Below are 25,018 nucleotides of genomic sequence, written 5' to 3' on the forward strand. Positions count from 1 at the left end.
TCAGGATAGGTTGTAGATCCTTGATAATGCGTTGAAGGGGTTTTAGTTGGGGGCTGAAGGTGACGGCTAGTAGCGTTCTGTTATTTTCTTTGTTAGGCCTGTCCTGTAGTAGGTGACTTCTGGGAACTCTTCTGGCTCTATCAATCTGTTTCTTCACTTCCGCAGGTGGGTATTGTAGTTGTAAGAATGCTTGATAGAGATCTTGTAGGTGTTTGTCTCTGTCTGAGAGGTTGGAGCAAATGCGGTTGTATCGCAGAGCTTGGCTGTAGACAATGGATCGTGTGGTGTGGTCAGGGTGAAAGCTGGAGGCATGTAGGTAGGAATAGCGGTCAGTAGGTTTCCGGTATAGGGTGGTGTTTATGTGACCATCGTTTATTAGCACTGTAGTGTCCAGGAAGTGGATCTCTTGTGTGGACTGGACCAGGCTGAGGTTGATGGTGGGATGGAAATTGTTGAAATCATGGTGGAATTCCTCAAGGGCTTCTTTTCCATGGGTCCAGATAGAGACTGGGAGTGGCTAAGTCATTATACAAGGTAACCTATTTCCCCTTGTTTTTTCCTACCCCCCTGCCCCCCAGACGTTCTTGTTACACCCTGGATTTGTGCTGGAAATGGCCCACCTTGATTATCATACACATTGTAAGGAGAGTGGTCACTTTAGATAAGCTATTACCAGCAGGAGAGTGGGGTGGGGGGAGGTATTTTTTCATGCTTTGTGTGTATAAAAAGATCTTCTACACTTTCCGCAGTATGCATCCGATGAAGTGAGCTGTAGCTCATGAAAGCTTATGCTCAAATAAATTGGTTAGTCTCTAAGGTGCCACAAGTACTCCTTGTCTTTTTAATCTAACATAGTTCAAGTAGGCACTAGACAGCATTTTATTTTTATTATTCTTGTAACCATTTCTGACTGTTATGCCTCATTGCTGTACTCACTTAAAATCTCTCTTTGTCATTAATAAACTTCATTCATGGTTTCATCAATTCTGAAGCACTTAAAGAAGAGGAAAGTGATCAGGACCAGTCAGCATGGATTCACCAAGGGCAAGTTATGCCTGACTAACCTAATTGCCTTCTGTGACAAGATAACTGGCTCTGTGGATCGGGGAAAGCAGTGGACATGTTATTCCTTGACTTTAGCAAAGCTTTTGATACAGTCTCCCACAGTATTCTTGCCAGCAAGTTAAAGAAGTATGGGCTGGATGAATGGACTATAAGGTGGCTAGAAAGCTGACTAGATTGTCAGGCTCAACGGATAGTGATCAATGGCTCCATGTCTAGTTGGCAGCCGATATCGAGCGGTGTGCCCCAAGGGTCGGTCCTGGGGCCGGTTTTGTTCAATATCTTCATTAATGATCTGGAGGAGGGCGTGGATTGCACCCTCAGCAAGTTTGCAGATGACACTAAACTGGGAGGGGTGGTGGATACCCTGGAGGGTAGGGATGGGATACAGAGGGCCCTAGACAAATTAGAGGATTGGGCCAAAAGAAATCTGATGAGGTTCAACAAGGATAAGTGCAGAGTCCTGCACTTAGGATGGAAGAATCCCATGTGCTGCTACAGACGAGGGACCGAATAGTTAGGCAGCAGTTCTGCAGAAAAGGACCTAGGGGTTACAATGGACGAGACGCTGGATACGAGTCAACAGTGTGCCCTTGTTGCTAAGAAGGCTAACGGCATTTGGGGTTGTATAAATAGGGGCATTTCCAGCAGATCGAGGGACGTGATCATTCCCCTCTATTCGGCATTGGTGAGGTCTCATCTGGAGTACTTTGTCCAGTTTTGGGCCCCGCACCGCAAGAAGGATGTGGATAAATTGGAAAGAGTCCAGCGGAGGGCAACAAAAATGATTAGGGGGCTGGAGGAGAGGCTGAGGGAACTGGGATTGTTTAGTCTACAGAAGAGAAGAATGAGTCGGGATTTGATAGCTGCTTTTAACTAGCTGAAAGGGGGTTCCAAAGAGGATGGATCTAGACTATTCTCAGTGGTAGCAGATGAGAGTACAAGGAGTAACGGTCTCAAGTTGTAGAGCGGGAGGTTAGGTTGGATATTAGGAAAAACTTTTTCACTAGGAGGGTGATGAAGCACTAGAATGGGTTACCTAGGGAGGTGGTGGGATCTCCTTCCTTAGAGGTTTTTAAGGTCAGGCTTGACAAAGTCGTGGCTGGCATGAGTTAGTTGGGGATTGGTCCTGCTTTGAGCAGAAGGTTGGACTAGATGACCTCCTGAGGTCTCTTCCAACCCTGATATTCTATAATTCTATGGATGGACTCCTAGGAAAACCAATAGGTCTTTTAAGATTCTAATGTTCCCCCCCTGACTTCCAAGCCAGCTGTCCCCCCACATCATGGAGACCTGGGTCCCCACACACCCCGCCCTGTGAGCGGGCTGCATAGGGCCCCAGAATAGCTAGGGACGGCCCTGCCAGTCGCCTCTGCGCCTCACACATTTTAGTCGCCCAGAGGATGTTAACTCACATACGAAGCAGTTAGCTTAACACAACCATGTTGTCAGTTTATTATCCAGTATGTAAATATGGTTCATTAACCAATATGTAAATATGCAAAATGATTTTTTTCTACATATCCATTGGAGCTGGCATGGAGGTGACTTCTCTAGCTCAGCTTCACCGTTGCAGTGACTGGTTCTAGAGACGGAGAGGGAGTTCATTCAAGTTTTTTACTCAAGGTGCTGTGACAGCCAGACACCTGTTCTCTGCATGGATTTCTCAGTGGTTGCCCAAGACCGGACTAGAACAGACAGAGTTAATAGGGTGCTTGTCAGCAACCAACTCAAGTTATTACCGAGCAGGTGGTGTTCTCCCTGATGCTGGTCCACTCACATCTCCTTCATGCAGACATTTTGACTTGAGGAAGCGACGTACTGAACAACATGGGACATTTTATACCATTTCTGTTAAATGGCGCTGCCGCTTAAATGGTTAACCCTTTAAATGACATATTTTACTTGTTTAAACGGTTAACTTTTAAAACAGTATTTACATCCCTAGCAGAAATTTCCATCTAGAAGTTCGAACAATCTCTATGGAAAGTCTCTTTCCACTCCTGGATGGCTCCGTCCTTGGAGAGTAGTTCATCCCAGAGACATATACAGGGATTTGACTCATTTGCGTAGTCTGTGGGCATGGCTAACAGGAGAGAACAGTTGAGGAAAGAACACAAACAGCTCTACGCACCTCTGTGCCAGGGCTTGATTTTGCCATACCCGTCAATGATTACATGTGTGATGTCACTTCACATGTGATACTCACGGAGGAATTCTGCACCACTGCGCAAGCACAAAATTCATGTGCTCCACATATTATTTTTCACTCCAAAATAATTGATTTTATTCTGCAATTACACCTTTTTCCTACTAGGGACTGCTGTGGCACCAGAAGAGAGGGCAGCTGGCTTACAGCTGGAGCAGCCAGCCCCTGAGGGGGAGGGGGTGAGAGGATCCTTCACAGTGGGGTCAGGTGTGGAGGCAAGGAGTATGGGGGAGATGGACAGAATGGAGCATACAGGGCTCCTGGGGTCTCACTGGAGCTAGTGAGGTAACAGTGATCCAGGGGTGGAATGCAAGTGGGGATGCAGGGACACATAGGAGTGGAAGGGGGGGCAGGGACACACAAGGATGGGGGGATGCAGGGACACATGGGGAGAGAGGGCAGATGTGCCTTACTCAATGGGAGAGGCCAAGGGTGAGCCAGGGTTCCATACGGGAGGCTTCGCAACTCTCTATCAATCACTCTTCCCCCTCCCCCCAAATCCCCCTCTTCCATACTTCTCCCACCCACACCCAACAACTCTCAAAGTTCACTCCAGGCTCCTTCCCAGTAATTACTTCCCTCTCCCTCCGCTCCTTCATTACCCCTGGCTCTCCCAAGTCTTTGCACTGCTTCTGAGGGGTGCGGGAAATACATTTCTATATTGTAGTTTTCATGAATTATTACTCAAAGTTCTCTGTTAAAAGGTCTAGTAACAAATCTCTTTGTGAAAAATCACTTTCTCAATCTTTTTTTGTTTGTATTGTTTCGAACATAGATGCTAATAGGTGGCTTGAAATAAATTATCAAAATAATTGAAACTACTGTGATTATTGTGAGGGGTTGGTATCACAGAACCCCCTTTGGGGCTGCCACCTGATGTGCCAAGACTACTTCTGCCCCTGCTTTCTCCGCCAGCTTAGGATGTCAGCATCCTGTCTTACTGAGCCAGACACGCCAGTCTGCGCCAGCACAGACCCAGGGCCTGAAATACGTGCCTCAAAGCTGCAGGCTTAAATGAAAGCCAGTTGAGAAGTGTTCCTGCCTTTGACACTCAGATACCCAACTCCCAATGGGGTCCAAACCCTAAATAAATCCGTTTTACCTTGTATAAAGCTTAAACAGGGAAAACTCATAGATTGTTCGCCCTCTATAACACTGATAGAGAGATATGCACAGCTGTTTGCCCCCTCTTCCCCCAGGTACTAAGACGTACTGCAGGTTAATTAAGAAGTAAAAAGTGATTTTAATAAGTACAGAAAGTAGGATTTAAGTGGTTCAAAGTAGTGACCGACAGAACAAAGTGACTTACCAAATAAAATAAAACAAAACATGCAAATCCATCTCTAATACAGTGATAAAAACTGAATATAGATAAAAACCCTACCAGTAAGCTTCCTTGTACAGACTGGACTCCTTCTAGCCTGGGTCTAGCAGTCACTCACACCCCCTATAGTTATTGTCCCTTGTTCCAGTTTCTTTCAGGTATCCTTGGGGGTGGAGAGGCTATCCCTTAAGCCAGCTGAAGACAAAATGGAGGGGTCTCCCAGGGGTTTAAATAGACTTTCTCCTGTGGGTGGACACCTCTCCTTCCCCCATCATAGAATCATAGAATATCAGGGTTGGAAGGGACCTCAGGAGGTCATCTAGTCCAACCCTCTGCTCAAAGCAGGACCGATGTAGAATCCAGTTGCAAAATGGAGTTTTGGAGTCACATGTCCCTGCAAGATTGAGTTCCTTACCAGCCAAGCCACATTCCTGGGAAAGCTCAGATGTGGATTGGTGTCTCCAAGTTCATTGTTGGCTTAATTGGTTCTTGATTGAGCACTTACTGAGAATAGTCTTTGCTTAGGCAGCTGACCAACTGCTTCACTGAGGCTATTTAAAATTAACCAAGTACATAGCCAGTATTCATAACTTTGAACACAAAAATGACACATGCATACAAATAGGATGAATATATTCAGTAGATCAAAACCTTTACAGAGATATGTTACATGGCATATGTAGCATAAAACATATTCCACTTATGTCATAAATCATTTATAATCATATCCCCTTAAAGCCTCATGGGGTGCACCCATCACAACCACATAGTTGCTGCAGTCCAAATTGATCCCACAGCTGCCGCTAGGTTTTTACCATTCTGCTTTTCATACTCGGTTTATAGGTGCAACGAATCCTGCCAAGAATGCACACTTCTCTGAAGCTCCATCATGGAACCCCAGGGATTGTATCCCACCTTGGTGAGAGCCCTCTCCAGCCGAGAGAGGTCCTCACCTCCCCTTGGAAAGAGGCAGAAGGGTCCCGTCCCTCTTTGCTGCCTCCCCCATGGCTCTGGTATTGGGGTTACTAGCCTCCCGTGATGCCAGCTGACCAGGCAGCTGGACTACCGTGTCCGTGCTTCCTAATGCCCGTACGTCTGGTCTAGAACCCACCACGGATGCCAGCGCCCATGACTGCGGGACTCCCAAGTCTGCAGCTGCACCCTTCTGTTTCCTGAATATGTTGTTACACTCCTGCACAGTCTATTAGTACAGTATGCTGAGGGGGTACACCAGGGGTACACCATCTCCTCTAGATAGTGGTCTAGTTTTACAACAGGCTACATAAAAAGCACTTGCAAAGTCAGTACAAACTAAACTTTTATACTGACAATGACTAGTTTATACCGCTCTATAATACACTGAAATATAAGTACAATATATATACTGAAGTTGATTTATTTTATCATTATGTGGTAAAAATGAGAAAATAAGCATTGTTAGGATAAAGATATTCAGGCCTGTCTGCAAAGGCCTGTACTTTAAGAATTTAGGTGTATTCTTATCACTTGGCTAGTTCTAGAGGTATAAAAGAAAGAATCAAAATCACTGTCTGCTGGTGTAAGGGCCTTCTCTTACTGTGACAGTCTGAGGCCCTGTGCTTAGGCTAAGGCCTTTGGCTAAGCAGCAGAGGCAGCCATAAGCTGGGAAGTGAACAGTCACATCCTCACATTCCAAACCAGTCACATTGAAAGAAGGTGCTATTGGGCTGTTAGGCACTATCAGGACAGGATTGTATTCCTATCACCTCCAGAGAAAGGGAAGTGCCTAGAAAATGTAAAAGGAAACTTAGTTTGATAGCATCCTGTCCGGCAAGAACTCACTTATCAATAGCTGGGATGTGAAATCCTCACTTCTGTATTGTTTTGTCATTATAGTTCCTACTTTGCTATTGTTTGTCTGTATAATCTCTGTCTGGTTCTGTGATTGTTCCTGTCTGCTGTATAATTAATTTTGCTGGGTGTAAACTAATTAAGGTGGTGGGATATAATTGGTTACATAATCATGTTACAATATGTTAGGATTGGTGAGTTAAATTTCAGGAAAATGATTGGTTAAGGTATAGCTAAGCAGAACTCAAGTTTTACTATATAATCTGTAGTCAGTGAGGAAGTGAGTGAGTGGGTGGGTGTGGGTGATGGGAACAGGGAATGGGGGTAAGGAAATTGGAATCATGTTTGGCTAAGGGCAGGAATGGGAACAAGGACACAGGTGTAAGGCTCTGTGGTGTCAGAGCTGGGAAGGAGGATACTAAGGAAGGAAACTGGAATCATGCTTGCTGGAAGTTCACCCCAATAAACATCGAATTGTTTGCACCTTTGGACTTCGGGTATTGTTGCTCTCTGTTCATGCGAGAAGGACCAGGGAAGTAAGTGGGTGAAGGAATAAGCCCCCTAACAAGCATTTTTTCAGTACTAGTGTGATGGGACACTTTTGTATTTTTATGTCTGATTTTCTAAGCGTATCGTTTTAAAGTGAGGTAAAACTTGGGCATATTAACGTTTTTAAGTGAGGTGAAACTTGTGCTATTAACGTTACACAGTTTAAGAGGGTCACTTTCTAGTGACAAATCAGACTGCTGAAAGGGGTACAGTAGTCTGGAAAGGTTGAGAACCACTGATGGGTCATTACCTGTCAAGCAGCCATTCTTTGGCAAGAAAAGGAGGGCAGGGACAAATAGATCTTCATTTTAGCAAAGAAATACCATGAAGTCTCCTTCCTTAACCAGTCCACCTGTCTCTTGGTCTTACCTGCAAATGCTTTCCAAAGAGGAACAGAAAGTATAAAAAGGAGGGGCAAACACCCCAAGACACCACTCTTCCCTCCCCCTGCCCATCTCATTCTCTGCATCTGAGAAGACAAAGGAAACAGCGATTGGACTCTAGAGGAGGGGTCCTGACCTAAATTGATTGGTCAGTAATCTAATCTAATATAGCTCAAGTAGGCACAAGACAGTGTTTTATTTTTATTATTCTTGTAACCATTTCTGACTGTTATGCCTCATTGCTTGTACTCACTTAAAATCTCTCTTTGTCGTTAATAAACTTGATTCATGGTTTCATCTAACCCAGTGTGTTTAAATAAAGTGTCAGAGTAACTTTGTTTATGGAAATAAGCTGGTGTATGTTATTCCCTTTAAAGGAATAACAAGTTTAGCGTTTCTCGACTGCCTGGGAAAGGGTTGGACATGACAGAACATACATTTCTGAGGGAAAATCTGGGATTGGGGGTGTGTTGGGGTCACATTGTGATAATCCAGGCTGGTGAGAACAGTGGTGGTGTGGCTGGCTGACTGCAGAAGGAAGCTTGAGCAAATCTGGGGGTGGGGGGAGCCCGCAGGAAGCTGGACGGGCCAGGGGTAATGTGGGGATGGCTGGGGAGCCTGGGGGAGGCATCGTGGGCCAGAATGGATAGCTGGGGAGATGGGAGGACGCAGCAGGGAACCAGGATGATGGGGATGTGCATGGGGAAGACAGAAGGGGTAAGAGGGGATTGCCAGAGCCTGGGGGCGGGGGAGGAGTGGGACCAAGGCAATGGGGAGGTGGGTGAGGAGGCAGTGGGGGCCAGAGCAATGGGAAGATGAGGGGAATACAAGTGTAGTTCCCCTGAAACTGACAATATTTTATTTCATTTTTTCTTAAGACCCTCACCCGGCAGAGTACATGAATGAACTTAAATCCAAGCACTTGAGCAGTTCCATTGATTTCAGTGGGACTGCTCACATGCTTATAATTGACCATATGCTTAAGAGCTTGCTGGATTAGGCCTTAATGCTAGAATATATTATAAGGAGTAATAATTAAGAACTGGAAAGTCACACAATTCAACTTTGTAACATTAATAGCACAAGTGGGTCAGTTGTGAAGCTTTGATCCAAATTCAAGCTCCTAATCTTCAGATCCAAACCCAAGTCACTTCACAAGAGTGTTGGGATTTGAGTTCTGAAATGGGCCACCATAAAAAGAAACCTGAGCTGTGAAGTTGAAATCTGCCCCTAGATCTGACTTTCCTCATGTTTCTGAGTGGCCTGGATTCTGTGTCCTAGTTTGGGGTCCATCTCTAGTTAAAAGTGAACTGTAAAGAGAAAACGGAATTGTAGGCAACCTCAGATAGGTGACTGGAACGTCCCTGCTCACTGGGCTGGGCACAGGAGATTGAGCACAGAAATCTGTTTTAATTTATGTTCCAAAAATTCTTTCAAACCCCTCCCCTGCTGCCATGATACCTGTGTTTCCAGCTTTGCTACTGACGCCCCATGTTCAGCATTCTGTGAACCTATAGATACCAGGAGAGAGACGTCATAGTCCCCAGAAGGGTTAACATGAGATTTCTGATACTTGTGATGCCCAGGAGAGCCAAGCTTTCCTTGTAAATCCAGCAGAGAGGGTGGATTCAAATGCAGAGGGGAAATAATTGTATATGGTTAAATTAGAACTGATTCCTGACATAATGATTGGGTGCTGATATTATCACAAGAGCCCCAAAAGACCATATCAAAGGTTTAGTTTGCAAATATCTCTGTCCTTCAAATTGATACAGTACATCAGTGCAACCCAGAGCTGCTTCATGTGTAGCTCTGTTTTCGAACAGTCTCTGTCTGCTATTACATAGTTTCGTAAAACATGATGGTGACGCTATGCCCCATATTCTTCATAGCAATATTGTTATTACATGATTATAGCATAACTGAGATGTATTTTATGCAAGATGGGTTATGTGAGGTCTCACTGGAAAGGTTATGATTACTGGATATGATTATCCTATTTGTAACCATGTCTCATTTTGGTATCTGAAGTTAGGAATACTGATTATGAATCAATTACAAGTGGGTTTTCACCTGGGGAACGCCCACCAGACAATGCAATCAGTCTGGATGGGCTACGAGGAAAAACAATAGGTCTTTTAAGATTCCAATATCCCACCTTCTTGGAAAGCCTTCCAGTGGACCCAGCAAACAGACTTTGAGTTGTGGCTGCAGGGTCATGTGATCACGTCGCCAAATACTGAACTCCATGTTAAAATTAGTACTCTTCCACTGACTGGGGATGGACTCACACTGGAAATCAAGGGATTCCGGCCATATGTGAAACCTATTTAAGGCAGGGGAGCAACCTAATCAGTGTTTGTTTTTCACTGAATCCCTGCCCAAGATGCTGTGAGAAATTGATGCTGATAACTAGTTTCTTTAGCGTATTGAGTTTATTTTGCATGTTTGTTTTAGTTGATAGGTAATCTGTTTTGATCTGTTTGCTCTCTCTTATAATCACTAAAATCGATCTTTTGTCGTTAATAAACTTGGTTTTGTTTTTGCTAAAACCAGTTTCTGAAATTTATAACTGATGGGCAAAAGCTGTACGTATCTTCCTCCACACTGAGGAAGGAGGCGAATTTCATGAGCTTATGCCGTATAGTTCTCTATGCAGTGCACAACTATGTAAGTTTGGGTTTACACTCCAGAGGGGTTGTGCTCTTGAGTGCTGAGCAATTCCTTAGTTGAAGCCTTCCCATGCAGTGCTGATTTCAGTGTTGGTGTCTCTCTGCAGTTGGGTGTGGCCGTACCTGTGTGTGCTGAAGGAGGCTGGAGGGCCTGGCTCAGCAGGACAGGGTAAGGGAGCCCAGGCTGATGGAATAGGTGGGCTCATTGGTACCCCAATATATCAGGGGGCCTCCCGGGCGGTGGGGGGCCTCCCGGGCGGTGGGGGGCAACCCGACCCAATGACATCAAAAGTAGGTCTAGAAATCAAAACTCCTTTGTCGCTTGAGTACCTGCCCTGAACCTGCAGCACACCACCAGAGCCTTTACATTGTGCCCCTCACCACTGCCAGCAGTTACCAGTCGCCTCTGCACATCAGACATTTTAGGCGCCCAGAGGGTGTTAACTCAGGTATGAAGCAGTTCGCTTAACACAACCACGCTGTCAATTCATTAACCAGTGTGTAAATATGGTTCATTAACCAATATACAGCAAAATGACTTTTTTTTTTTTTTTTTTTTACATATCTGTTGGAGCTGGCATGGAGGTGACTTCTCTAGCTCAGCTTCACCGTTGCAGTGGCTGGTTCTAGAGACGGAGAGGGAGTTCATTCAGGCGATTCACTCAAGGTGCTGTGACATCCATACGCCTGTTCTCTGGGTGGATTTCTCAGTGGTTGCCCAAGATCAGACTTTACAGGAGGGAGTTAGTAGGGTGCTTGTCAGCAACCAGACTAAAGTTGTTACCCAGCAGACGGTGTCCTCTATGGCCAGGCGTTGCTGGTCCCACTCACGTCTCCTTCGTACAGACATTTTGACTTGAGGAAGCGACGTGCTGAACAACATGGGACATTTTATACCATTTCTGTTGGATGGTGCAGCCTGGTCACGCTGCTGGGCAAAGCTGGCCTGGGCCAATCAGGAAATGACCCATACTCATGGCAGAATCTTGGAACATCGAACTAGGATATGAGTTGTGTCCATTCTCACTATCCAAGGAGACAATGAGGCTATCACAATCCAGGGTGTAACCCAAACTAGTGAGGAGAGGTGGGGGGGCATGTCACCGCCTGCCCTGTAACCTGGGGTGCCCAGTAATGATTTGCTGCTGTAGCTCCCAACCTGGACCACTCACAAACAGCCTCCAGCATCCGGTCTTACCCCAGGTGTCTGTGTGTAGCTGCTGCCTGCCAGCCATGTTCAGCTCACACTCTGGCTTTCACAGCCTTGGTTATTACTGCAGGGTGATCCCAATACACATGCAGTCCCAGATTTCCCCCAGAAATGTGTGGCCTGTATTGTCCAGCCTTCTCCTGGACAGTCCTGATAGAATAGGTCCATTGCCCCTCTAAGGGGGATCAATATACAGTCATTTTTCCCACCCCAAATGGAGCTGCCCACACAGTTCACTTCATTTCAATTAAAGAAGAAAACAAATTTATTTAATCACAAAGGTAGATTTCAAGTGAGTACAAGTGATGAGGCATCAAAGTCAGAAATGGTCTCAAGAAAAATAAAAATAAAAACACTTCCTAGTACTAAACTGAACAAACTAGACGTGGTGCAAAGTGAAGTCCCTTGCCACAGGTTTCCAGTAGCACTGCTGACCAAGTTTCCAGTTCAGGATCAGTTCCTGAGGTCCAAGGGCTGCTTTTTTTTTTTTTTTTTTTTCTCCTTTTTGTCCTTTTAGGTGATAAGGAGAGATGAACAGGGAGAAATAACAAGAGGTGTTTCTGCCCCTCTCTTTTATAGTTCAATCACCCTTTGAAATGCAGACTTTTCTCAAAGCAACCCCTAAATAAAGTTCTCAGCTGAGCGGGAAGACGTGAACATGGTGGGAAAGAGGTTTCATGCTCGGCTAGAGGTGTTAACTTTTCCTTTGTTTTTGAGAAACACTTTTACCCACTCCCGAGACATGTCTGGTCAACACACTTCAGTTGCAATTTCAGCTTCTGTTCCTAATTTTTTAATACAAAGTTGCTGCATACATTTCACTATGATAATACTGGCCGGTAAGTTATAAGTTTTCAAATGATACCTATCATGTAAGGCATATTTTGTACAAAGATTATTATAGCAGTGTGTAGGGTTTGAATACAGGGGTATATTCCATCCCAGAGGCCTCTTGAGACTTTGGAAAACTCCAGTATCCCCATGTAAAACACTTTGTGCCGTCCCAGTTGGTGTCAGACCTGTGGGGTCGTGGAGTGAACCTCAGCTCCAGTCAGTAACCTACCTCCACAAGCTACTTTCCATGGGCTCCCTGCCCTGTGCTCCTTTGGCCAGCTTTGCGTGACTCCATGCTCCTTCCATCAGCACTCTGAGCTGTGTGCAGAAATTAGGGATGTAAAAGGTAAAGTGGTTAACCGGTAAGCATAGTCTTACCAGTTAGCCGCCTTAACCGTTAACCCCCGCGCCAGCTGGAGCGAGCCCAGCCGGAACAGCACCAGCCAGCCAGAGCAGGCCCATAAATGCCATATTTTACTTGTTTAAACCAGCAGTGTCCAATACGTTCACCACTAGCCGCATGTGGCAAATTAGCCACAATTCAATAGGCTATGCATGAGCAATGCGTTGGTGTATAGAAGACAGCAGCACTGGAAGACAGGTTGCGGGCTTCGATATACAGCTTAACGTGGCTAGGCTACAGTAATTTTGTGTTAGCAGTACCTGTTAATGATTTGAAAGGTCGTCTGTAATATGTTTTTAAATCCTTTTTTATAATGTGGTGAGTAAGAAACATTCAAAACCAAAAGTGTGGCTAGCATCGAATTTCAAACCACAAGTGCGGCTAGCATCAAATTGCTATTGGACACTGCTGGTTTAAACAGTTAACTTTTAAAATTGTATTTACATCCCTAGCAGAAATTTCCATCTAGAAGTTCGAACAATCTCTATGGAAAGTCTCTTTCCACTCCTGGGTGGCTCCGTCCTTGGAGAGTAGTTCATCCCAGAGACATATACAGGGATTTGACTCATTTGCGTAGTCTGTGGGCATGGCTAACAGGAGAGAACAGTTGAGGAAAGAACACGAACAGCTCTACGCACCTCTGTGCCAGGGCTTGATTTTTCTGTACCCATCAATGATTACATGTGTGATGTCACTTCATATGCGAGACTCACGGAGGAATTCTGCACCACTGCGCAAGCACAAACTTCATGTGCCCCACAAGTTATTTGTCACCCCAGAATAATTGATTTGGATGGAGCAGCGCTGCAATTACACCTTTCCCCCCTGGGGACTGTTATGGCACCAGAAGAGAGGGCAGCTGGCTTACGGCGGGAGCAGCCAGCCACAGAGAGGGAGGGGGTCAGAGGATGCATCACAGTGCTCTGCCCGTGGGGGTCAGGTGTGGAGACAAGGAGTATGGGGGAGATGGACAGAATGGGACACACAGGGTTCCTGGGAAAGGCTGTGACCACCTACTCTAAGATCGCCCCACCTGGCTGCTCTTCCCCACACTGCTCAGTTAAGTCCCATTCCCAAACTCCACACAGTCTCTGCTGGGCATCCTGGGGACAGGACCACCCGCTGGTCTGATTCTGCTGGCACTGTGCCAGGCCCGCCAGCAGCCCCTCAGGATCTGGTGGTGGCAGAGTGGTGTTAGTGAGTCAACTGGGGCCAGGTGAGGTTGCCCAAGTGAGCAAAGCATTTGCCACAGTCAGCACACCTGTACAGCCGCTCCCCGCCGTGAATGCGCTGGTGTATTCCCAGGTATTAGCTTGTTGCCACGACTGAACTTCTTACCCCAGTCAGCACAGCGGTACGGCTGCTCCCCTGTGTGTGTGCACGAAGATGTCTGGTCAGCGTACTGGCATTGCCGAAGCTTTTCTTGCAATCGTCACAGTGGTAGGGCCACTCCCCTGTGTGCGTGCGCTCGTGTGTTTTCAGGGTTGAGCTCTGGAAAAAGCCCTTGCCGCAGTCAGTGCAGCGGTGAGGCCGTTCCCCGGTGTGTGCGCGTTGGTGTGTTCTCAGCTTTGAGCTCTCCGCAAAGCTCTTGCCACAGTCAGAGCAGTGGTGCAGCTCCTGCCCGGTGTGCGCGCGCTGGTGTGTTGTCAGGGTTGAGCTCTTTGCAAAGCCCTTTCCGCAGTTGGTGCAGCGATACGGCCACTCCCCGGTGTGCATGCGCCAGTGTATTCTCAGCTTCAAGCTCGCTGCAAAGCTCTTTCCATAGTCAGTGCAGCGGTACGGCTGCTTCCCGGTGTGCGTGCGCTGGTGTATTCTCAGCTTCGAGCTCGCTGCAAAGCTCTTTCCACAGTCAGAGCAGCGGTACGGCCGCTCCCCGGTGTGTGTGTGCTGGTGTGGTCTCAGATTTGAGCTCTGGGCAAAGCTCCTGCCGCACTCAGTACAATTGTAAGGCAGTTCCCCAGTGTGAGTGCGCTGGTGTCTTTTCAGGTGGGCAAACTGTGCAAAGCCCTTTCCGCAATCAGCACAGTGGTGCGGCCGCTCCCCAGTGTGTGTGCGCTGGTGTGTTCTCAGCTTTGAGGACCATCTGAATCTTCTGCCGCAGTCAGCACAGCAATACGGCTGCTCCCCGGTGGGCACGCACTGGTGCTGGGTCAGTGCAGAGGGGTTGCTGAACCTCTTGCCGCAGTCGATACAGTGATGGGGACACCAGCCCATGGGGAGTCTCTGGTGCGTAGCCAGGTCCGGTCTCTGCCTGAGTCTACCCAGGGGATGGACTGCGTCCTGTGCATGCATCCATCTGTGGGCTGTGGGATTCTGCGTTCCTGCCGTGCTCTCTCCACATTCAGACTGTGTCCTCGTTCCTCCCAGGATCCTGAGCCCTGCTGGAGAGAGCAGAGGGAATCCCGGTGTTAGCTCACGGTTAGGGCTGCAGATATGTCAAGGACAGGAAAATGTCACGAATGGAGCAATTTCCCCTCACCCTGCAATGGCCGCTCCTTTCCCACAGGGGTGCACCCAACACCTTGCTGTGGGCATTGAGACCTGGCCTGTGGGGTTACAGTGCCACTCAGATTTGCCCCTGCATCCAGTCACGATGGTCGGGGAGGCAGGTCAAATTTCAGTGACTGGCCTTGCCACCCATATGTTCTCTACCCCACACCAACCCCTCTGCACCAGGCTGGAGTTAGGGATGCAGTGCTGGGAGAAGGGTGCTTCTCTGGGCAGCAAGTTCCCCCTGGTCAGGGCAAGGAGAAGGGCAGGTGTTGTAAATTGGGGGGGGGGGGGAGTACACCCAGCCAGTCAGTTAGCTATAAAAATCCTTAGTAGCTGTTCTCTTTGCTTTACCTATAAAGGGTTAAGGACTCTCACTGCGATGCTTAGGTAAGAGGAAGCGAGTGTGGACCTGGCCAAAAGAGCCAATGGGAAGGCTAGAACTTTTTAAAATTGAGAAAAAAATTCCCCTTTGTCTCTCTGTTGTTTTCTCAGCTGGAGAGAGAGGGCACCAGCTATGCTGTAAGAAGCTTGGGGCCCATAGTCGCCAACTTCTGCTGGCACCGGTGGGTGCTTTACCTGCTCTGGCCCCGCCCTGACTCCACCCCTGCCCCATCCTAACCCCTTTCATAGATACTAAGGTCAGAAGGGCCCATTATGATCATCTAGTCCGACCTCCTGCACAACGCAGGCCACAGAATCTCACCCACCCACTCCTGCGAAAAACCTCTCACCTATGTCTGAACTATTGAAATCATGGTTTAAAGACTTCAAGGAGCAGAGAATCCTCCAGCAAGTGACCCGTGCCCCATGCTACAGAGGAAGGCGAAAAGCCTCTAGGGCCTCTTCCAATCTGCCCTGGAGGAAAATTCCTTCCCGACCCCAAATATGGTGATCAGCTGAACCCTGAGCATATGGGCAAGATTCACCGTTCCCTGCCCTAACTCCACCCCCTCCCTACACCTATTCCAACCCCTTCCCCAAATCCCAGCCCTGACCCCGCCTCCTCCTCTGAGCACACTGCGTTCCTGCTCCTCCCCGCATTTGAAGCGACAGATATGTAGGTAGAACAGGAATGTTTAGACCAAGGGTGGGCAAACTTTTTGGCCTGAGGGCCACATTGGATTTCCGAAATTGTATGGAGGGCCGGTTGGGGAGGCTGTGCCTCCCCAAACAGCCAGGCGTGGCACTGCCCTCCCTAACCGGCCCTCCATACAATTTCGGAAACCCCATCCAAACCCCCCTCTCCTTCCTGACGGCCCCCCTGGAACCACAGCCCCATCCACTCCCTCTGCTCTCTGACCACCTCTGGACCCCCCGCCACCCCATCCAACTCCTCTCCTTCCTGACAGGCCCCCCCCCCCCCCCGGACACCTGCACCATCCAACCACCCCTTCTCCCTGTCCCCTGACCACCCCCGGAACCCCCACCCCTGACTGCCCCCTGCCGCCCCATCCAACCCCTCCTCTCATTCCTGACTGCCCCCCCGGGGATCCCTGCCCCCATTCAACCCCCCTGTTCCCCGCCCTCTGACTGCCCCAACCCCTATCCACACCCCCGCCCCCTGACTACCTCCCGAACTCCCCTGCCCTCGATCCAAACCTCCGACCCACCCGCTCCCTGCCCTCTTACCGCGCTGCCTGGAGCACGGGTGGCTGGCGGCCCGGCTGCACCAGGACAGGCAGCCATGCGCTGCGCAGCAGAGAGCACCGGGTCGAGCCGCAGCTCTGCAGCCCCCCCCTCCCCCCCCCGGCCCAGAGCATTGCGCCGGCAGCGCGGTGCGCTGAGGCTGCGGGGGAGGGAGAACAGCAGGGAAGGGGCTGGGGGGAGCTTCCCCGGCCGGGAGCTCAGGGGCCAGGCAGGAGGGTCCTGCAGGCCGTAGTTTGCCCACCCCTGGTTTAGACAGACGCGATCAGGTTTCTCTCTTTACTTTGGGCTTGTGGATTCGTCTGTGCTAACACAGGTGCTTTTGTTTTGTTTTTGTAACCTTTAAGCTGGACCCCAAGAAAGCCATTCCTGGTGTTTAATCCTTGCAGTTGCATTTCTGTACTATATATATCTAACAGCAGCCTAATTTTGCAGATGTGTTTTCTTGCTTTTTTGTTTGTTCAATAAAACTTACTTTTTTTTTTTTTTTTTTTTTAGAGGATTGGATTTCTCTGTCTTAAGAGGTCCGTGCACATGTTTTTCTATTAGCTGGTGGCAACAGCTGATTTCTTTTTCTTTTCCTTTTCTCAGCTCTTCCCCATAGGGGGAGCTGAAAGAGTTTGGCGGTGCCCCACAGGAAGGAATTCCCAAGTGCACCTTCCTGGGCTCTCAGAGGGGTTCTGCACTTGGGGGGGGGCAGCATTTACCAACCCAAGACCAGGCGGATCTCTAACCTTGGGAGTTTAATACAAGCCTGGAGTGGCCAGTATTAAGTTTTAAAGTCCTTGCGGGCCCCCACTGTTGGGATATATAAGGGTTAAGTAAAGACATGGAAAACCGCTGGTGTGCTGGCATGGTATCAGGGAGTAGACACAGGCACGCACTATTCCTTCGCCTAACAGATAAAGTGTTACCCCTTTCCCCTCCCTTCTCCTTGTGAAGAATTAAGAAGTGTTGCAGCTGCATAAGAATTGTGGGGATCTAAAGAATACCTTTTGGGTAAAGAAGCGTTATCTCCTCCTCCCTTCCTTTCCCAGCTACATAAGCAAGCCCTGGGTCATGGTCGCTTTCTCCCTCCCCTGCAAACTGCTGATCCAAGGAGTTCATTACTGCAATTATAGCAAAAAAGTGTATCTTCAAAGTAAAACTTATAGGCAAATATGCTAATGAGGTAAATAGTAATCAGGGGCGGGAATAATTATATTCAGTATAGGCAAAAAGAAAAGGAGGACTTGTGGCACCTTAGAGACTAAAAAATTTATTTGAGCATAAGCTTTCGTGAGCTACAGCTCACTTCACCACTGAATGCATCCGATGAAGTGAGCTGTAGCTCACGAAAGCTTATGCTCAAATAAATTTGTTAGTCTCTTAGGTGCCACAAGTCCTCCTTTTCTTTTTAGCAGATACAGACTAACACGGCTGCTACTCTGACATCTGTCACTCAGTATAGGGTTATCAATATTCATTGTATTTCAACTACCTGAAAGGCGGTTCCAAAGAGGATGGCTCTAGACTGTTCTCAGTGGTAGCAGATGACAGAACAAGGAGTAATGGGCTCAAGTTGCAGTGGGGAAGATTTAGGTTGGATATTAGGAAAAACTTTTTCACTAGGAGGGTGGTGAAACACTGGAATGCGTTACCTAGGGAGGTGGTGGACTCTCCTTCCTTAGAAGTTTTTAAGGTCAGGCTTGACAAAGCCCTGGCTGGGATGATTTAATTGGGGATCGGTCCTGCTTTGAGCAGGGGGTTGGACTAGATGACCTCCTGAGGTCCCTTCCAACCCTGATATTCTATGATTCTAGGATTGTGTGGGCGTTCATATTACTCCATAAGGCTTTTGGGGGTGTTGTAATAAATGTAGGAATTTACATACTAATGTAAATAAAAAGAGTATGATGTAACTAATCCAGTGCTTACTGGACAATTGGGTCCAGGGGAACAAGTACCGCAATAAAGAAGCCCATCTACTCAAATCCGCCCCTGGGTCAGCCTGTTCTTCTTCCAACACCCACCTTGTGCAGTCGAAGTGCCAGAGCAGGGAATCAACCTTGACAGCAGGGTTTATTAAAAATCCTGGAGCAGTCACAGTAAATTTACAGACCTGTGATTTTACTAAAGTTACTGTAACCGCTCCATAATTTTTGATAAAAAAAAGTGTGTGACAAATCTGCAGCCTGACTCAGGGTGGTTCTACCCTATGGTGTTTCCGCAGCACCTAGCGCCTGCTCCCACAGGGGCTATGCATGTCTTGGGTCTTGGCTTAAGCTTCAGTTGTAGCCTGCCCAGGATACAGGCAGCGCCTGGCACAACAGGACCCTGGTTTTGTTTTCAAACTGATTTTGTCTTTATTGCAATCAGAGGGGTTTATTTATGTGGTATTAGTTCTTCACTTTCTCCTGTTTTGTAGGATGAGGCCTGTTCCCCAGTTTTTTTGCTGTTATAATTATATTGGTTTGAAACTAGTTTAGTTGAGGGGCTACAATCCCTTCATGTGGACGCAGTGAGACCAGTTTAAAGCTGTTTAGAACAATCTAGCTTATTCCTGTGGGGGTGTGAGTCCTTTTCTAGGAATTCCTTTGAAGAAATCATTTACTCTCGGCCTGAGGTTTCAGTCTTTATGTGAAACGAAAACTAAACTAAAATCCTCAAGAAGATGAGGGTTTTGGGGGTGTCTGTGTGTGAAGGATTTGAGGGGATGACCAGTCACTCAGAGTTTGTGTGATGTAACCTGGAAAACATGTCTGTATTGTGTCACAACCCGCTCCCTGGCACTGCTGAGCTGGAAGGGGTGAATGGCTGCCACCCAACCTTTGGTCTACAGACAGTCACAGACACGATAGGGCTGAGGGCTGTGCTAAGCATTGACACTGAAGCAATGTAAGTGACAAAGGTTTCATGCCACAAAGAGCAGGAGGAGAGGGGATGGGACAAAGGCCATACCACCACCCTCTCTCTCACAGCCAGCCCATACACCAGGGTACTCCAAGTCATGGCCCGCAGGACAATTTAATCTGGCCCCTAAATGTGTCCACTCCCCCCACAGCAGCCGCCTGGCCCGCGGGGCAGTTTTAGAGCATTACAGCGAAGTGCTGCAGGTGCTAGAGATCTGTTCTACACAATGGCGCCTCTGCATGGCGTCACCTTACACTAGTCGTATGTGACTGACCCTGCCCGGCGTCATTCCCAGCTTTCTCCTTGCTCGCTGGGGACAGGTTTCTTCAGTCTGAGAGGTCACATGCGAAGTGAAGCAGCAGAGAGGGGGTGGGGTGGGAACCTGGGGAGAACAGCACCTTCTCTGCCAAGGGCCAGCGACTCTGGGATGCTCTTGCAGGGGGCAGAGCCATGAAAAGCCATTTGAAAAAATCTCTAGGGCGCCCCTTACCTTGGTATGATTTTCTGAGGTGTGGGAAGCCTAGCAGGTGTTGTGTTCTATGACTGGACAGGCCTGTCTTTCTACCCAGGTGCTTGTTTGGCCCCCATCAGCCAGTTCACACAGTCTCTATCTTTCTCTCCCCTCCTCCCCCACACCAGTCCATTTACCCCATCTCCTCAGAGCGAGGGCAGGGGAGACAGGGCTCAGGAGAGCTTTCAGTGAATGTCTTAGAGAGAGCACCCAGCGTCTCTCAGAAACTTCGCCAGCAGCCAGCACACAGACTGATTCTGTGTTACACACACACACAGTCTCTGGCTCTTTCACACTCACCTCTGAACACATACTTGTAATATTGTCGTTACTTCTTGGTACTTTCTGTAATGCATATATATTTTGACTGGTCTAAACACTGGCCCCTAATTCCCAGCTTCAATTTGTCTCTCTTCAGCTCCCAGCCAGTGAATCTCGCTCTGCCTTTGCCTTCTACATGAAGGAGCGCTCCGCTAGCAGGTGTGTAAATCAGAAGGGACTGGATTATTAGGACTCACCTGAGGAGGGGCTCTCAGGCCCAGAGTGTACCCTGGAGCCCTCGGCATCCCAGATCCAGAGCTCTGCCTCCCCTACCTCGATCCGGTGGATTAAGTCTGGTTTGGAACCTGAAGAGCCTGTTTTGGGGGAAAGTTTTATTCCTAAAGTTTTGGGGGCAGGGACTCGTTTGTGTGTCGGTGCAGCCCAGCACAACAGGGCCCACATCTCGGTCAGGGTGTGTCTGCACAGCACCTGGCACGATGAGGCTCCAATCTCGGACACTGCTTCAGAGGAAAGCGCAAGAGATCCCAAGCAGGAGAATAATGAAATAAACCAGGGATCTCAGACTCCAATCACCAGGAGAGCCACACGAGTACTAGTACATTGGCCCAAGGGCCGCATCACTGACACCCCCCCACTGCCCCTGCCCCCCATTCCAACCCCTTCCCCAAATCCGCGCCTCTGCCCCACCTCCTCCCCTAAGCACGCGGCTCCGGGCTCCTCCCCCCTCCCTCCTGGAAAGCGCTAAGCACCTGGAGGTAAGCAGAGGAGCAGGGATGCGGCGCGTTGGGGAGAGGGGGAGTGGGGAACCCCTGAAATAAACCTTTCTTAGAGGAGATTTCTTTCTGTCTCTCACTTGTACTCTGAATTGGCAACATCTACAACCCTTCTCACTTTGCAGTGGGAGCCAAGTTTAAAGCCTTGCTGGGGTAACTCTAAATCAGAGGTGGGCAAACTTTTTGGCCCAAAGGCTACATCGGGGTTGTAAAATTGTATGGAGGGCCGGCTAGGGAAGGCTGTGCCTCCCCAAAGAGCCTGGCCTCGCCCACTATCCGTCCCCTCCCACTTCCCACCCCCTAACTGCCCCCTCACAATCTCCGACCTATCCAAACCCCCCTGCTCCTTGTTCCCTGACCGCCCCTCCAGAGACCCCCCCATCCCTAACCACCCCTTATCTAAGCCCCCCTGCTCCTTGTCCCCTGACTGCCCCCCCAGGACCTCCCCACCCTAACTGCCCCCCCAGGACCCCAACCCCCCGTTCCCTGTCCCCTGACTGTCCCGACCCCTATCCACACCCCAGCCCCCTGACAACCCCCCAGGACTCCCACACCCTATCCACACACCCTGTTCTCCATCCCCTGACCACTCCCCCAGAATCTCTGTCCCATCCAACCGCTCCCTGCCCCTTATCCAACCCCCTGGCCCCGGCCCCCTTACCAAGCTGCTCAGAGCAGCGTGCCGGGCGACCACGCGGAGCCAGACATGCTGCCCCGCAGGAGTGCACAGCCCTGCCCCCCAGAGCGCTGCCCACGCGGTGGCGTGGCTCCGGGGGAGGGGGAGAAGGCAGGGGAGGGGCCGGGGACTAGCTCCTTGTCCGGGAGCTCAGGGGCTGGGCAGGATGTGGCCAGCCGTAGTTTGCCCACCCCGCTCTAGATGTTCCATAGAAATATCCCATTCTGCTAACACCTTGGCCTCTACGCTATCTTGTGGCAGTACGTTCCATAGGACAACTGTGTGACATGGATTTCCTTGTCTTCCTTCCTTCCTACAGAAACACCAGTGAACACCCATTAGTTTCAGATTAAGAGACAGGGTGAATAGAAAATCCTCCACCACCTTCTTTCTGGTCATTATTTCACTTACCCAACTGTCTCCTGCAACATGGATCATGGGGAAGACTTTGGAAGAAGGGAACTTTGCTCCTTTGCCACCTTATAGCTGTTGAAAATTTTCGGGCATGTCATTAAGGCAAATCGGCCACAACGTGTCATGGCAGGTGTCACTGTTACACAGACATTCCAGTTCTTTTGCATTGTTCAACTGGACAGTTGTTAAATTTACTATGTTCATTCTTTTGGGGGAGGTGGGGAGCTGTTGCAGCAGCAGTGTTTTCCCCCTGCCTTATTTGTCTGACTAGAGTCAGCTCCTGAGGCAGAGTTGCTGCCCTCAACCTCTGGCTGGGATTCCGGGAAGAGATGGTTGCTCATGGGCTCTTTGCTACCATCAGGGATGTGCCACGACTGAGGCAGGTAATTCAAATAAACCAGTTACACCAAGATTAGCCCCAGGCTCTGTAGCCCTGAGTTCTCCTCCAACAGCGAGCTGACCTGAAAGGGGCTGGCATTTGCCACCACTCAGTGACAGGGTGCCACATAGGAAACCCAAATGTTTTACAGATGTGAATAAATGAAGGGAAATTGGTCCTTACCCAAGGAAACGAGGGCCTGGTAATTCCTCAGCATCTGGTCCCGGTACAGATGCTTCTCTGGCCGGGACAAGAGCTCCCACTCCTCCCGGCTGAAATACAGAGCCACGTCCTCAAACGCCACCCGCAGCTGCTGGCACAAGCGTTACACACTCAGCACCCTCCGCTCCAGCCCCAGCCCGGGCTCTCAGCAGGGGACGCGGGTTCTAGGGCAGCGGCCCCCGGGGAACCCCCAGCCCAGCAGCTGTGACCCAGGGAGACCCCCCCGCACAGCCCCCCGGGGACTCGGGCCCTGCTGGCCGGGGACAGGAGCCGCCCTCGGCTCCCCAGGGGGCTCTGGGGCGGGGCGCTGGGAAGGGCGCGAATCCCAGGGCAGGGACCAGGCTCCTCCCCCGGCCGGAGTCCCCGCCTCCGCCCCAGGCCTGTGCTCGGCCCCGCTCCCGGCCCCGGCTCGGCCGCCTCGGGGCTCCTCGGCCCGGCTCCGCGTGTCCGCCCGGCCCGGGGCCCCCAGCGCCGCTCCCCGGCCCCAGCGCTCCGGCTGCGGCAGCCCCCAGCCCCGGGGTCACTAGCGCGGGAGGGACCCGGCCCCGGCCCCCCTCGGCCCCAGCCGGGACCAGCCAGTGCCCGGCCGGGGAGTCCCCGCCCCGCGTCCTACCTGCGCCGGCCCCGCTGCAGCCATCGCCGGGCTCGGCTCCGGCCCCAGCCGCTTCCTCCGCCCGGGCAGCGACTTCTCGCCCCGCGGCTGGTGCCTCCCCGGGCCGCTTCCCTGCGCACGAGGCGGGCTGGGATCCAGGGGGCCGGGAAGGCCCCGCCCCGCTCCAGTCCCGCTGCCCTCCCCGGCCGCCCCACCGGCTCTGTCGGGGAGCCGGGGGAGGCTCCAGCGCAGGGACCTTCTGGCCCAGCCCCCCGGACTCCCACTTCACCGCGAGGATCCCGGAGCCCTGCGGTGGGGCTCTGTCCCCAAGAGCAGCATGTGCTGGAACTCGTGTCTCTGGGGGCTCCCTCTGCCCCCCCTCCCATCCTGAGCGAACCCCTCTGGGTGTCAAGCTGAAGGCCAGCCTGGGGTGCAGATGGAGCTGCGACAAGCCAGAGAGAGAAGGTCCCCCACATGAGGCTGGGGAAGCAGGGGCATGAAATCCATGGGTGGCATAACGGGGGTGGGGGGCTGTAATACAAGGGGATGGACAGAGGGTGGGGATCGGGGCCAAGTAAGGTGACCAGACATCAAATGTGAAAAATCAGACAGGGGGTGGGAGGTAATAGGGGCCTATGTAAGAAAAAGACCCCGAAATCAGGACTGTCCCTGTAAAATTGGGACATCTGGTCGCCCTAAGGCAAGGACACATGGGACTGATGTGGTGCGATTTGAAACACACTGGGAGAGAAAAGGGGTTGCCAGTAGATTTCTTTTTCTGACACTCTTTAATTAAAGATTAATTTTTAATTCTTGGAAACTCCAGGCCCAAGGGTTGTCAGCCCTAGTGAGAAATGGGATGGGGGGACTGGGACCCAGTGGGCAGAGGGGAGGGGCTAGAAAAACGGTAGGGAAGGAGCAGATGGTGGGTGGGAATAGAACATGGGGGCAGATCGGGCAGAATGCTAGAGAAGGGGGCCCATGGGATAGGGGTCAGGACCTGGGGACAGATGAGAGCAGGCCACTGTGGGGCAGATTGCCACAGTAGGGGGCTGGACCTGGGGGCACACGGAAGGGGCAGGATGCAGATGCACTAGAATACGGGAGGCCGGGGAGATGTGGACAGGAAGGCTAGGGCAGTGGTGTTAGGATATAGGGGGCAGGAGCCATGGGGTTGGGGCAGGTAGGCTTGGGTAGGACACAAGGAGCGGAGAGGGGCAGGAGGACTAGAGCAGGTGGCAGATGAGAGGGAGGAGGAACCACTTACCTGGTTGCATATCCCTGAGCTTACCCAGGGAGAGGCTGCCAGGGGCCAGGCTGGGCTCTGGATGTCAGTTCAGAGCGACTGCACTTGTATTAGCCCTCAGTGGCCCAACCAGGGCACCCGCTGTCAGGCTTCCAGCTCCCCAGTTGTTCCCTCTCTTGGCTGAAGACACTTGCCCCTCTCCCTTCTGATAGGGGTATTTCCAGGTTGCACCGTTCTCCCTTCCCTGTGTTATCCCAGCACAGACAGGCTGCCCAAGGACTTTCTTTTCAGAAATTGTTAATAGATGCAGTGCGACAGGTATAAAGTACCACCCAGCATTTCCTAGCAAGTCTGCTTTCTTCTTAAGGCACAAAGAACTACAGAGAAAACACACAAAATAAATCAAATAAAAATAAGA

The 25,018-nt window shown here is 50.1% G+C and overlaps 1 protein-coding gene across 1 annotated transcript in view; it reads right to left on the reverse strand.

Moving 5' to 3' along the window:
• Nucleotides 1–9,590: 9,590 nt before the first annotated feature.
• The window catches only part of LOC141989683 (uncharacterized), a 36,238-nt gene continuing 20,810 nt past the window's right edge, over nt 9,591–25,018 (reverse strand). Inside the window, 8 exon segments of the mRNA XM_074956618.1 lie at nt 9,591–13,784; nt 13,786–13,854; nt 13,857–14,857; nt 17,606–17,722; nt 20,535–20,651; nt 22,159–22,233; nt 22,724–22,850; nt 23,376–23,574. Coding sequence (XP_074812719.1) covers nt 13,671–13,784; nt 13,786–13,854; nt 13,857–14,857; nt 17,606–17,722; nt 20,535–20,651; nt 22,159–22,233; nt 22,724–22,850; nt 23,376–23,574 — 1,819 coding nt within the window. The 3' untranslated portion in view covers nt 9,591–13,670.

Source organism: Natator depressus, chromosome 6 (assembly GCF_965152275.1).
Source record: "Natator depressus isolate rNatDep1 chromosome 6, rNatDep2.hap1, whole genome shotgun sequence".
Lineage (NCBI taxonomy): Eukaryota > Metazoa > Chordata > Testudines > Cheloniidae > Natator > Natator depressus.